The sequence below is a fragment of the Poecilia formosa genome, unplaced genomic scaffold, assembly GCF_000485575.1.
Source record: "Poecilia formosa unplaced genomic scaffold, Poecilia_formosa-5.1.2 Scaffold2, whole genome shotgun sequence".
In the NCBI taxonomy this organism is placed as follows: domain Eukaryota; kingdom Metazoa; phylum Chordata; class Actinopteri; order Cyprinodontiformes; family Poeciliidae; genus Poecilia; species Poecilia formosa.
In genome coordinates, this window is record NW_006799941.1 from 1314907 (window position 1) to 1329137 (window position 14231).

General features: G+C 37.4%; 1 protein-coding gene across 6 annotated transcripts in view; it reads right to left on the bottom strand.

Moving 5' to 3' along the window:
* arhgap9 (Rho GTPase activating protein 9) overlaps positions 1-14231 on the bottom strand; it is a 59169-nt gene that overhangs the window by 21796 nt on the left and 23142 nt on the right. For 3 of the 6 annotated variants that reach the window (XM_007548678.2, XM_007548706.2, XM_007548688.2), the window contains exons 6-11: positions 13030-13119; positions 6162-6227; positions 2423-2569; positions 2141-2230; positions 1355-1416; positions 659-746 (exon numbers count right to left, since the gene is read on the bottom strand). In XM_007548678.2, coding sequence (XP_007548740.1) covers positions 659-746; positions 1355-1416; positions 2141-2230; positions 2423-2569; positions 6162-6227; positions 13030-13119 — 543 coding nt within the window. The remainder of the gene's footprint in view (positions 1-658; positions 747-1354; positions 1417-2140; positions 2231-2422; positions 2570-6161; positions 6228-13029; positions 13120-14231) is intronic. The other 3 variants (XM_007548698.2, XM_016670122.1, XM_016670126.1) reach the window with 3 other exon arrangements.

A 14231-nucleotide genomic window follows, 5' to 3' on the forward strand; every position in this document is an offset into this window, starting at 1 on the left:
TTTAAAACCTGCAAGAAAATCTCCCTCAGGACAAGAACCAATCTGACACAGAGAAGAGACATGAAACATAGAGGTGTAATAATGCAAGATTGTAATCAGGTGTAAGGAGGCAGAAGGCAACACTGATTGAATGTAGAACTGGCTTTAAGATGGAAAATGAAGTAAAGTTTACAGAGGATATGAGAACTAACTAAAAAGGCCACCATTTTACAATATGTTGGTATTTAGGCAACTCTGAAATGTAATGCTAATGAAGCTACGTTATTAATATCTATAATATAAAGTCTTGAACAGACATGAAAAAACTCCCACTGAACCTTGTATTAAGACAATCAAATATAGTGAAGGTCTATCAGTTTGAAAACTGTAACTTCTTAAAATCATGGTGGAATTACCTGACCAACGAATAATTAAATCAAGGCCAACTGGCTAATTGCTGCAATATCCATCCAAATAGACGGCCTAACACACTCTACACCACACAGTCTGATTCTGTATTCAAAACAAATGCAATAAACTGCTTGTGCAAAATGTTCCCAGCAAACTCTGTTTGTTATTTTAAAACCAAGTTGTTGTGTTTTTTCTTGTAGTTGTAGTATTCTTGCTGAAAAAAATATAGACAAAAACAAACAAAAACATATTTTGTCCGAACTCTCACCCAGCTGGACGGTGTCTGAGATTTTGGATCCTTGAAGAAAACAAGACTGTTTCCAACTAACACCACCCAGGAAGGACTCCAGTTTTTTCTGCAAAAACACATTTTTGTTATTCTAGATCAACTCTGGATTTTTATTCTTTTTTTGTTCCTCTATTTGTCTAGAAATGTTCTGACTTTCCAAATACATTCCTTTGTTGCTGAGTGTGGCCAAGCATAACAGTATGCTCTGTTATGCTTGGCCATAACAGAGCATACTGAACATAGTATGCTCCATTATAATTACACCTAAATACTCATATCTCTGGTAGATATATGAGTATTTGAGCATTTTTGTATGTAATTTAGCATGGTGTTTGATATCATGGTATATAAAAGATTTGACTTTGGAAATGAGCTCCAAGACATTTGGCCTCTAATCTTTATTTTCATCCACAGATTTACTATCAGGTTCTGGCTGGGCTGCTTAACATTACCAAGTCAAGAGAAATATACTGATAAAAATGGTCACTGTAATCCTAAGTCTGACAGGGTTTTGAGTAATTTTACTTAAGTTTAATAAAAAATAAAATAAAATTCACTTTTTAAAGTGTTTTTAAAAATCTTTTTTTTTTCTTTTTTTTTTTATCAAAAATTGTGCAAACAGAGGAGAATGTGTCAGGGTTATATCACATTTATCTCTCCGTCATGCAGCCTCACCTCAGCTTCCTGCCTCCTTCTGCAATCTTTGTCTTGTTCAGGAGGCCTGCCTTTTCCAGCTCCTAGGAAAACATGCCAAAGAGTTTAATAGGTATGAAAAACTGCAATGTTCATCCAGACGTAGCCTGAAACACAAACGGTATCACCTAAAATAGGCGGACTTAGCTGGAATTAGAAGAGGCTCTAAGGACATGTTTAAATGTTATGAGTGAAGTTCCTCAGAGAGTTTTTTTTTTTTTCCCCCCTCTCTGTAATGTAGTGGCTCCTGAGTGAAGCCATTTAACTTGGCTGTTGCATCATTCAAAAAATAGCAGTAGGGGAGCTGCTGTGAAATCTCCCACTGCGGTATGGCCCCGTTTAGGATGCGAGAGAGTAAATACTGTCTGTGAAGCTATACTGTAAGTGCTCAGTGCAGTATGGGGAGACTTGTTAGTGAGATAAAGTAACTTTAAACAGAAACCCCCAAAAATAATGGTGTATTTTTTTTTTTTATAGACAATATAAAATATCTGTTGTTAGTAGTGGATCTGCTCGCTGGCAAGGCAATTATTACTGATCCTCCCCCTTACAAAGTCTGCAAATACATTCAAACATTGCTGATTTAGAAAGTTTTCTGAGTGCATTACTCTTATATTATTATTATTATTATAATAGACAATCGTTAAGACTGCTAAAATTTACCACATTCAAGTCTGAATGTGGAAGTGGCTGCTTTGGGAAATTATTGTAGCGAAAACATTTCCCATGAATTCATATCCACACAAGGAACATTTTAGGTTTTCTCACCGGTGTGCCTCCGTCACTGTCCGGAGAGCTCTCTGGAGAAGGAGGTTCGACAATGATGTTGGTCACATTGGAGGAGGATTCTCTGCGCTGCTGGACCAGACACAGAAAGTAAAGAGAGCATTACCAGCGCTGTTTGCTCAACTGCGTTTGTGTGCAGAAGGCATTTGGCTTTGCGTGGTAATTACGTGCTTATTAATCGATAATCATTTCCTCTGTGTAAGAACCGCACACACAGGTGATGAGAGTGTGAACATGTTTCCGTGTTTGCATGGAGGGCAATACCTTTCCGTTCTCAGACAGGATCACAGACTGCGTGTGGCTGAACTGCTGCTTGGCGCCATGCTGGGATCCAGAATTATGGCACTGTTCTTCTGTATTTGTCAACGCAGGTGTGCTCAACGTGTCGGAGGAGACGTCTCGCTCAATGTTCTTTACCAGCAAATGGTTAATGTCATGTAAAAGACACAGCAAAGACAACAAACAGGTGATTCAATACAAGTGGTTTGAAAAGACGTTATGCTGCTGTGAAGATGCACCTGCACCTGTTTTTTTTTCACATTTAAACATTTCAGATCATCAAAGAAATACTAATATCAGACAAACAAAACCAGAGCGCTCTTCTTTGTAGGGCTGGTTTCATTCAGCCACACTGGAGGGTTTTTATGTTCAGGGTCATACCACAGCGATCTCATTTGGACTTATGTTAAGCAAGCAAGCAGACTTAATGTTGAGCAAGCACAAAGCCTTCATTACTTTATGTTATCCATCGAGAGGTCGACTTTCTGGTGTGTTTTCAATCACTGTCCTGTTGCAAAACAAAAGTGAGTTTGACATTCCTTTTCAATTTTCTGATGGAGAGCAAAATTATTGCTTTTATCAGTTATGGCAGCAGTTCCTCCAGGTCTGGCATCAGCAAACCCCATCACACCACCACCATGTTTGAATATATGAATAAATGAACACTGTACACACCAGCATATTCCACTTTCTCTTAGGGTACTGAAGATGATGATAATGTATTTTTGCCAAATGTGGGATAGAACATTTTGTTTCTTTTGATCATCAGTGGATTTGCAGTTTTTACAGAATATCATTGCATGCTGTTTGTGACATCGTTGTCCTACTGCTAGCATAGAAGGTGCAAGTTTTGTGGTACAACTGTGATCGGGCAATGAGATCAGAAAGAACTGGTGCAAACTGACCCAGACTGGCCAGTTTTGGTAAATAAAAGAAGAAAAAAAAATGTCATTGTAAAATGCATACTCTGAACATTTAACAATTAACAATTTTTTTTTTCTTCACTAAAATGCTCAAATACAATTTTTGGTGAAAAATTCCCCAGTAAAAATAAACTATGGTGTGTAAATGAACTGCACTTTATCTGTTCTAAACAGATTGCAGCTTCTCTAATTAGTTTAAGGAAACCCTCTCAGTTCTCCGATTGGCTACTAAAATGGCATCTGAAAATTTGAAAACATATAAAGTGCAATTATTTTAAATGCAAAACGGTCACAGATACAGCCCCGTATAAGAACATATAAGTGTGTAAACGGCTTCTACTTTTGTGCATCTAAAGCCTTATTAAAGTTCCCAATCTCCGTAACCCAGTTAGAACAATCAGCCTAAAGATCCCAACTGATGTTTGCATCTCTCCATACAAGGAGGATTAACTCTCAGAGCCAAATCTGCTGCTTTGCAAAGAGCAGGCCTTTAAAAAGGGCTTTAAAGCAAGAGCACCCACACCCCACCGTGACGCAACATGTTGCAGTAGAAACTGCTTGGGTAACAACCTTTCTTTTACACCAGGAGTTGCTGTTTCACCACCTTAATATGCATAAACGCTGATCACTGAGAATCAAATCAGCATAGCTGGCTTTACATTAATGTTCTCTACAGTAAAACAGCCAAGGTTTACTGACGTCTTTTAGAAATCTAAAAGACGTCTTTGATATTCAAGAGAAGAATTTTAAGCTCCATAAGACTCAATAAAGCAATTAGGACTACTGACAGAGCCAGGCAAGCAAACAAAAAAGGAAACAACTTAAAGGCTCGTCAGCTAAGGTAACCACTATATTCACAAATGTGTGAAGGAGGTCGACTCTTTTTGCACGGTAGCCACAAATGAATGTGTTCACAAGTGGGGCTTGTACTTTTGAGAACTTTGAACTGAAGAATTGTTATCTAAGTGGGGAACACTGAGGGAATGTTTAAGTTATCTTGATGTAACTTAAAAAGGTGTGCTTTTTAGGGTAAACAACGCTGCCCCGTTTTTTTTTTTTGTTTGTTTGTTTGTTTTTTGTTTTTTGTCCTTTTCTTATTGGACAGAAGATGAAGCAAAAACACACAGAGAAGCTGCGGCTTTAGTGTCTCTCAACAACATGGGTTGTCTTTATGGCTTTAGAATTGTCAAGAAAATGTGCAGTGAATGAGTGCTTTTGTCAAAGGCAACTAAAACTTTCTTTTTTTGTCATTTTCACTACTACTGTGAGTTTTCAATTGTGCAACAACAGTTTCAAAGCCAAAAATAGAATAAAATGTTCCCTCCTGGCAAATTCTACCTATGCTAACTTGACGATAAGATGACGACGACCACAGATACAAATGTAGTCCTAATGGATACTTTCAGTCCAAATGTTATTTTCTGTTGGTGAAAACAGTTAAATATTTGCGAGCAGCTGTTTAGGAAAACCAGCTATTATAAAACTACACTTTGAGGACACTAGGTGAGAATAAAATGTATCCAACAATAACAATATGTTTATTTGATAAATGGCACAACAAAGAAATAAATCAGAAGTTTACATACAGTTCTTCAGTATTTGGTAGCACTTCCTTTGAACTGTGTGATTTGGGTCAAGTCTTTATGGTTTCCATCAACAAACTAGTTAGCTGGAGTTCTGGCCCGTTCCTCCTGACAGAATTGGTGTAACCGAGTCAGGTTTGTAGGCCGCCTCACTCCCACATCCCTTTTCACATCTGCTCACAAACTCTCCATAGGCTTGAGATCAGGACTTTGTGCTGGCCACTCCAAAAACACTGACTTTGTTGTCCATAAGCCACTTTGTAATCACTCTGGCTGTATGCTTACTGTCCGTTTGAAAGACCAATCTATGCCTAGGTTTTAATTCCTACTCCGTCTTTCGAAATAGCTTCAATATTTTCACATAATATTATTTCCTCATGATGTCATCTTCCAGCATCAAAACAGCCCCACACCAAGATGCTGCCACCCCTATATGATGGTACAAGCATCCCTCTTTTTTCCCCAAATGTAGCGATGCTCTATTTAATTCAAACACTTTAGTTATCCCGAGAAAGACAGTTAAAGGATGCACAATAAAATATCGTATTATGATAAAACATTTTCTCTTTAGTTTCACAAGACCACTGGACATGTCTCCGAAAATGAAGGTCTCTGTCCCTGTGTGTACGTTTTGTTATTTCTTTTGGAGTAACGGGTTCTTCCTCGATGTCAGTACAGGACAGTTTGAGTGTGGATTATGACTCTGTCTTACCAGCTTCAGCAGCATCTTTTCCTCATTGCTTACGGAGACCGTAATCATTTTGTCTGTAAATATCTTATATTGACCACAATAACAGCTTTGTGATATATTTTCTCTCTCATGATTGAGGAATTTAACAAATAGAAATAATTTTCGTAATTCTAATTGACCTAAAACAAGAGACGTTTGGTCTGATTTAACGTCAGACAGTGAGAAAAAAAAATGTGTACGTCTTTTAAATGCAGTACTGAACTGAGTTTAGAAGTAGCTCTTGCTTATGGATGAACTAGCACAACATTGATTACCAAGCAGGATTTTTTCTAGTGGGAAGCAAAGTCACTGAAGTTATTTTGATGTCTTGCTTTGTTAAGCAAATGCATCCAGTTGTTCTGGGAAAATATGTAAAACTAGAACAAGGAGCTTATGTCTTTGACATTTTGTCCCAAGGTTATAGCCAGGAAGAAATGCTTTAAATGACCTCTGGTGCAAAAAGTGCAGCAGGTAGAGAAAAATCGTACCTGCTTCATCTGCCAGCTGCTGTCAGTATTCCTTTGGTGGCTGCCAAAGACATAATCAGGCGACAGCTGAAAAGAAAGACGGAGAGTCAGAAGGACAATGACAGAAAACAAAGATTAACAGCTGCTTGTTCAATGTACTTAAAGTTAAGAGTTTAAATTCATTTCCTCTGAAACAAGGAGATAAAGTAGCATCTAATCTTCAGTTCCTTTTTGTCAGTTTCTGTAAAAATTAAAGTTGCTAAAGACTTGTGTGTTTTATATTTTTGTGAAAAACAGGATGCTGACAAACTTAAGCTCAGATCAGATATGAATCTAAATTCACAACACCTCTTAAAACTACCTCCCTGGGCTGCCAACATGCTGCCAGTTATGACTAATGTAACCCATCCCAAGAGTTCACACACAGACGCCATGACTCGTTTGTACTCATCTGAAGTTAATGAGAGGCAGTAACTGAGGCGTGAGAGAGCAAAGCTCTTTCTCTAACTCAGAGCTGTTGCGCTCAGGCTTTTCTGTTCAGCTGCAGAGAAATGGTGTCAGCAACTATTGCCCCGAACATAAAAACCCAATATGAGAAAACGATATTTCCAAAGCAGTCAAGTCAAGCAGATCGAGTCCAACTCAGTATGCAGGACACATCATGTGCTGCCAGTAAAACCCCAGTAAGTGCAGAGCAAAACCAGCAATAACGTAGAGAAGAAAACTCACAGCAAAGGTGCTCATTATGACTGCTCAGCTGCTCGCACAGCTCAGGTCAATTCGAGTTCCCCGTGGCTTGTTATCTGTCGACTTTACCTCCTCGGCCTCCTGTGGTTCATATCATGACAGCCCTTTTGTCCGAGCGCTGAATGTAAAAAAAAAAAACATGCACCTCTTCTCTGCGCACCAGTTCGAATCTACTTCCCCATTCAAGAGGGAAGCTGCCTTTATCAGCCCACACAGTCAGTCTCGTGTACAACAGCAGATCAGGAAGGTGTGTGCTCAACTGAATCATCACAGCAAGTCAACGTTGCCACATTTACCGCTGTCCAACTATTTCTGTCTGCATGAGCTATAACATACAACTCTTACTTTATTGAAAGAGAAAAAGGCTGATTGTAATTTAAGCTTCAACCTTTAACTGATAGTTAAAACCAAACAAAATATCTATGTGTTGCATTAGTAATTCTCAGAATTTAACTTCCTGTTCTAGAGCCTATTCAAAAACTGGGTCTTCAGCCAGTTCTGTGTTTAATCAGTTTTTCTATTTTCTGAAAAAGCTTTAAGTTTTATGTGGCCTGTTAGTAGGAATGGTTCAGCACAGGCAAAACCACACTAAGTTAAAATGCATCAAACTGACTGAATAAGTGCTGTAACCTTTATCTCTGAGCTGACATTGAAATGTTAAGATGCAGGTTTCACACAAAGGAGGCTTTAAATGTTATAAGCATTTTACTGTACAAAAAAATATTATTTCTGATGCAATGCAGTAGCTTGAAGGATGAAAAAGCTGGACTATTCTGAAACAATTTATTTTCCAGTTCAATGTTTGGAACATCAATAGCGTAAACAAAGGTCATGGAAGTGCGTTTGGCACTTTAATAAAAAAATAAACAAAATTAATAAATAACAGAAAACGCTTATAATTATGGTTACATTCACATAACTAAAAACAAACATTTTATGTTATTTTATTGTTTCGATTATGATACATAAAAATATCAAAAATATATAGTACAAACAGATGCCTAGAATATTATGCTTTTTTCTCATTTTGTTTCTTATTCAACAACACAGATTTTATTGTTGATAAAATCTGTGTTAGCTTGGCTAACTGTTTGCTCAGTTAGCCAAGCTCAGTTAGCTTGCTAACATAGGTTTTACTACAACTACAGTGATAAGTGGCGCTCCTTTAGTTTCCACACCCCGGATGTTTGGGCTTTTAGTGATTAAAAGTGTTTCTATACATGCCAGATTTGATGCTGCAGATAAGCAGCAACATGTGGGGGTGGGGCAATTCTATTTACTCTACATCTGGAGAGAACTTCAGTGACTCCAGTACTTTTCTCTGGGACTGCCTTAAAAGTTTTAAAACTACTACTTCTAAAATCGTATTGAGTCTTAAAACAAGTAACTGGACCATGATGACTGGGAGGCAGAAAAGGCAATAAAAATTAAAAAAATCACAGGATTCAGTATTTAGAATAAAAGGATCCAAATGGGTTTTTTTGGAAACACTAAGCAATTCTGTGAAGTTTATGTGCCAATACCACCTGGTCCCATCAACTCTACCCTACATGCGTCGAACTAAGCTGACACAGGTGTGCGACCACATTTCAGGGTAAGTGGAAACTAGAAAACAAGCAAGCAGAGCAGTTAAACGTGTGCAGGAGAGGGACGGGTAAATGTCATAAAGAGCTTCTAAAGACAGCTTTCCAACAAAATCAACAGACAACTTCACTGAGCAAAAAATAATGGAGTTAAATAAGATCTTTAATCAGATAAATCAGCATGTTTGGGGAACATTAAAGACTGCCCCCTTGATTATAGTTCATTGAGATGGATTAATTTTCTAGATGAACAGCTGATTTGATGTTTTCCTCCAGAATTTGTATGAATTTTTTATCCAATGTTTTGTCCACTTTGCTTTACTAAACTGTTTCTTCCACATCGCTGGAGGCAACAATAGGCCAACGTATAACTGAGCCATCATTATAAAGTCTAGCTAAAGAGGTTCCTCTCTTTCTCTCATTCCACAGGACATATTTCCAACACACTTGCCTACAGTATATGATCACTGGTAAACCTCACTTGGATGGAAAAAAAAAAGATTCTACTGATGGTTTTACTATTTAGAAATTATGCTGGAGTTGCTTCAAAGATAAAATATATTCCAAACCCTAGATTTTCTTTATTCATCATATAGGCTATTTTTTCAGTCAGCAGTTCTGTTATTATAACAATACCACAAAGATTCTTTGCAGAACCAGACAAATTGCACGTTAATACCAAAAAGAAGTTTTCAATCCACAGTTTGACTTCAACAACGTCTTCTAATAGTAGCTTTCTTTACTCCCCACATTTTCCACTGACTACCAGGGTAAGAATAGGTCACATAGGAAGAAATCAGCTGAGGTAGGGAGGTGTTACTTCTGGTTTTAACATAAAAATTTGGGGTGAAGCGTCATAAAGGAAAATACGAAATATTTCAAATCAGAGCAATTTTGGCATTACTTTATACCATATAACTGTTTAAAGTTTAATTACTGAAAGTCACAGCCTTTAAATTTTATGAGAAAAAGCTGTTTTCTGCTAACAGCACTCTCAAAAAGCTGTGAGCTACCACAGGAACGGGTCAGGCAACGCTCAACATCAGCAAACAGAACTGACAGCAGCGGCGGTGAAAATTCGCACGACAGCAGACTGAGGTTTAGGGTGGAATATTGGAAACACACTTTTAGAGGTGTTAATTAATCTAGCATACATGCTTTTGGACTGCAGGAGGACGTCTGAAGTCTAAAACCCCTTATATAGACAAAGAAACATACAAACTTTGAACCTACAACTCTTTAGCTATGAGTTTACTTTGTGAGTAAGCAACCAAGTTTCTTCCTAATGTTGAAGGAAAATTCACATTAGATTCTTAACGTCATAAAAAAATGTTGTCACCTTCTTTTTATTAATGACCATTTCCAATCCAAACCCATTACATGAATGATGCATTTCTAAAACTTATTTAAAAGCTCTAAATCCTTTGAGTATCTAAACTTTTTAATTTGTGCCTTTACGTCAATCACTTGGTTTGTACAAATCAAACAAAGCACGCTGATCTCGACTGCAGTTGTCGGTGAAGTTTTATGCTCTTTGAAGATCAATTCATCCTCTACTCAGTTCAGCCCGGGATCATCTATAAGTCAAGCTGAAAGCTAGCACAGATGAGCTGATTAAGAAGTCAAAGCAAAAAAGGTTGCAAAGGTATTTCCATAGATAAAAATCTAGACTTTAGAGCACTTCATGTTGGCACGTTATATGGGTCATTGTAGTTGTAACACCTGGTTCACAAACCCATGAGGTATGCACTACGTATTACACGTCATGTAGCACAGAATAAATAGCGACACATATAGGTCAGCAGAACTGAAGCTGACTTGATGGGGGGAACCACTGCTTTGATCATCTGTGCACTTTTCTTGATGAACAACATTAAATTTGAAACACTGATGCAATGCTGAGGCAAGGCACCATTCAGACGCAAAATGCTTATCTCTGGCAATCTGGATCATGCAGCTTGTGTTGATTTACGTCGCAGACGTCATCACCGATTTGGTGAATGGATCAATTTCCGTCATGGGCTGCTTTCTTCAAGCATTTAAAACTATAGATTAATCAGTTCAAACACACACAAGCTTGACTGCGAGATAAAACCCTTTGTTATCAAGATGTTCAGTTTTACGACACTGGGAAGTTTGGGGTAAAAGGCTTAAATTTCTTTTGACGATGCAGGTTTAAAGTACTCAACTAGTCTTCCTGTTTGTGGCTCTAAAGGCTCTGACTCCTTTTCACCAGCTCACATTGTATTAGGTTGTTATAATGCATGACAATGATGAGCTCCCTACGCTCTAACCAAAAAAATTAATGTTGAAAACTCTGTCAGAGGGCAGTAAAAGGCCTTCTAAAAATGTCTAATTTCTCTTTTTTTTTCTATCTTTGCTTCTGAGCTGGTGTTGAAACACAAACACAAAAGATTCACATGAAAGAGGTGGGCAGTCGTGCATGTGTGTGTGTGTGTGTGTGTGTGTGTGTGTGTGGTTTGTGCCGTTTCTGTTTACAGATGACAGAGCACAGCTACTTGCACTTAAACATTTTGTGCAACTTTATTATTATTTTGTAATGTTTGCTCTCAGGGAAGAGCACTAAGTTGGCAAATAAAAAGCCAAGAGACTTTTCCAAAGAATCAAATTAATTATCATTAAAGATTAATGTATATCCGCACACTACTGACTCACTTGGTAAACAAATAAACACATTTTCTTACTATAGCAAACATCCTTGTGACGAGTAGCTTTGATTCAACTAATTAAAAGGCATTTTGAGGGTTTATTAAAAAAAAACGTAAATAGCTGGTGGAAAACGTAACATAATATAAATAGATAACTAAACACCTTTCTAAAAGCTACCTCCTGTTAAAAAGAAAAATATAAAAACAATATGAATGCCAAATTCTATACTATATTATTATTGGCACCCCTTAACACTCCTGTGGCCAATAGGCCTGTGTTCAGTTTACAACTAACAGAGAAATGGATCTCTGACACAATCGCTCCAGATCATCCAGAGTCCTAGCTCTTTTTTTGTATGCTTTTTCTTGAGTTTACACAGGTTTTTCATTGGATTTGGGCCTGGTGGGGTGAAGCTAGGGGACACAGTTATCAACCAGATAAAGAGACTTCAGACATGCAGAATTTCCCTTTGATTTGAATATTCAAATCTGAGGCATACTGCATCTCCTGCAGTTCCTATGTTAAACAGTGGATGTCACCGCAGATCAAATCAACCAGATTTCAACAATTAGTAGCGAAGGAGTCTACAGAGGAAGTGCATTCCTAATGCAAATATAACTGCGAGATTTTGCAAGTTTTCGACGTGTAACATTCTGCAGTAATTGTTCCCTCTGTGTTCACGTTCCACTGAGCATTTGGTTGTAAAAATATAAATACTTCCAGGCTACCTTGCGGAAACCTTCGGTCTAAGTCTCGTTTGACGACAGCACACAGTTTCAATAAAAATCCTACAGGCTTTAAGCTAATTTCATACGTTTACATATATTAGGGTAGAACAGAGAAGTTCTTTTTTATTGATGGCATGTCGATAGATCTAATGTCCAGACCTTGAAATCTACTTTCCTACCATGTTTAGATACATCCCTGCTTCTACACAAATGAATCAAATGACTGGTTAATCACCAGGCCTCTGCAGAGCTAAAACTTGCTGATATGATTTAGGTATGTTGGAGAAGGAAAGTACCTAAAAGTGGAGGAAAGGAAGATCTTGAGGACTGGTGATTAAAAGTAGTTATGGGAGAGTTACTGAAATGTTGAAAATGCTCCTCTATGTCCACTAAAGTTTATGGAGATATTTTCATCATTTATTTTTTTCTCCACACTCTGCATGGTAAAATAAACTGCAAAGCATTCATCGCTCCAACTTGCCTGTCACAATTTGAATTGTTTTGATCTAAATCTTGCTCCGAGTAGCAATTTCCTTGCAGCCATTTCCAGATTTATGTAGCAAACTTCAAGGAAATGTTCTCTTGTCTTTTCCATTTTGAAGAGTAATTGGCATTAGTATAACATCACATTTATACCCTCTTTAAACACTCAAATAATGAAAAAAAAAATAAAAATCAAGATTGTGGATTAACCAAATTAGTCTAAATACATTTTAGGATTTCTGCAACATCCTTAAGTTGTTATATATTCTCAGCAGCAAATAATTTTGGAGGCTGCTGAGAATATATAACTTTAGTCTGAAACTCTTCTAACCATTCAGTGAACTTTTAATCTCCACTTGTAAATTCATGTTCTCTCCACAACTCAAATCAACACCTGAGAAAGAAATAGGTTTCTACACAACAGACGAAGAGAATGAGGAAACATGTTTGCCTTTTGTTTAAACTGAAACGTGTTTACGTGCGGGTAAACCAAATGCAGTCACTCCACAGCACATGTTCTTTCCACTTAAGCCACAGCAGCTGACTCAGTAAAACACAAACAATCCTTACATTTCATGTAAGCTGAGCTGTCTCAGATAAATCTACTGAATTCCACATAAGTGGTTCAGCTACATTTGATCCACCTTTAAGAGGCGTAGAGTAGAGTAGAGTATTTACCCTGTGCATAGTTCCATTGCCCGTCTTAGAGAGGGGTAGTGACAGATGGCTGGTGTCCCGGGGTAACGTCTGAGCCTGTGCTGGACTGCCCTGCATGACACAAACACACACAAATCTTAAAACATGGATTATCTTCTTTAAATATAACTGTTGATTTCATTTTTAAATTAATCATTGGCTTGACACCAATAATCTTATTTGCTAATATTTTTGAATAAACTGAATTTTTTTCTAATTGACTCAAAAGTCTCCTTTGCTTGCAAAGCAAACAAGGGAGTTTTTTTTGTTTGTTTGTTTGTTTGTTTGTTTCATTTGGAGAACTTTTGCTCAGTGGATTTTGTTTCCTCTGGCCAATGACCTGCAAAATGTTTTAAAAGCTAAAAAAGCCACAAATGCCCGCCCTACATCACAGTTTAAATAAATTATGATGATACCACAAAGAAGGAAGTAGTTGTCAAAAAAAGGATCCAAGTTTTTAGAGAAATAAAACCCAGCACAATGACGTAAAAAAAAAAAAACTCACTGTATCTGTTTACTCATCTGCTTGACCAACATCACGGATGAAGAAAGTTGCACTCTATATTACCCAGCGAAATAATTTATAGCTCTTAAAGTTTTTACATTTAGTCTCTAACAACCACAAACCCGAAGAGGTTTCATAGGAATTTTTGCAGTAGACCAACACAAGGTGGTGCAAAGTAGCATTGGGGAAGAAAAAACATAAACTAAAAAGCAAAATTATGTACTCAACATTTACATTCAGCACCTTCAACTTTCTTTTTTTTTTACCCGTTAATAAAATCCAGTGAAACATGTTGCCTTTAAAAGTCTGTTTATTAGTAGAGAGTCTAAGCGTGTAAGTTAATCTTAGAGTAGATCCAGATGTTCTGTGAAGGCCTGAGAGGTTTTCTTGAGAACATAAGTGAGCAAACAGCATCATCAAGATCACAGAACAAACATGGAAAAAGTAGTGGAAAAGTTTAAATCAATTTAACACAGCAAGCATGTTAAATAAAGTGCTCAGGTCACATGAGACCCAAATAGCAACTTTAAACCAACATACAACTCTAAATGAAACTATCACCCATGCCAACTGGTAACAATGTTGTTTGCAGCATCAAGCTATAGATATGGGAAGTTTGTCAAAGTTGATAGAAAGATTGATGTAACTAAAAACAGAGCAATCCTTAACTTGTTACAGG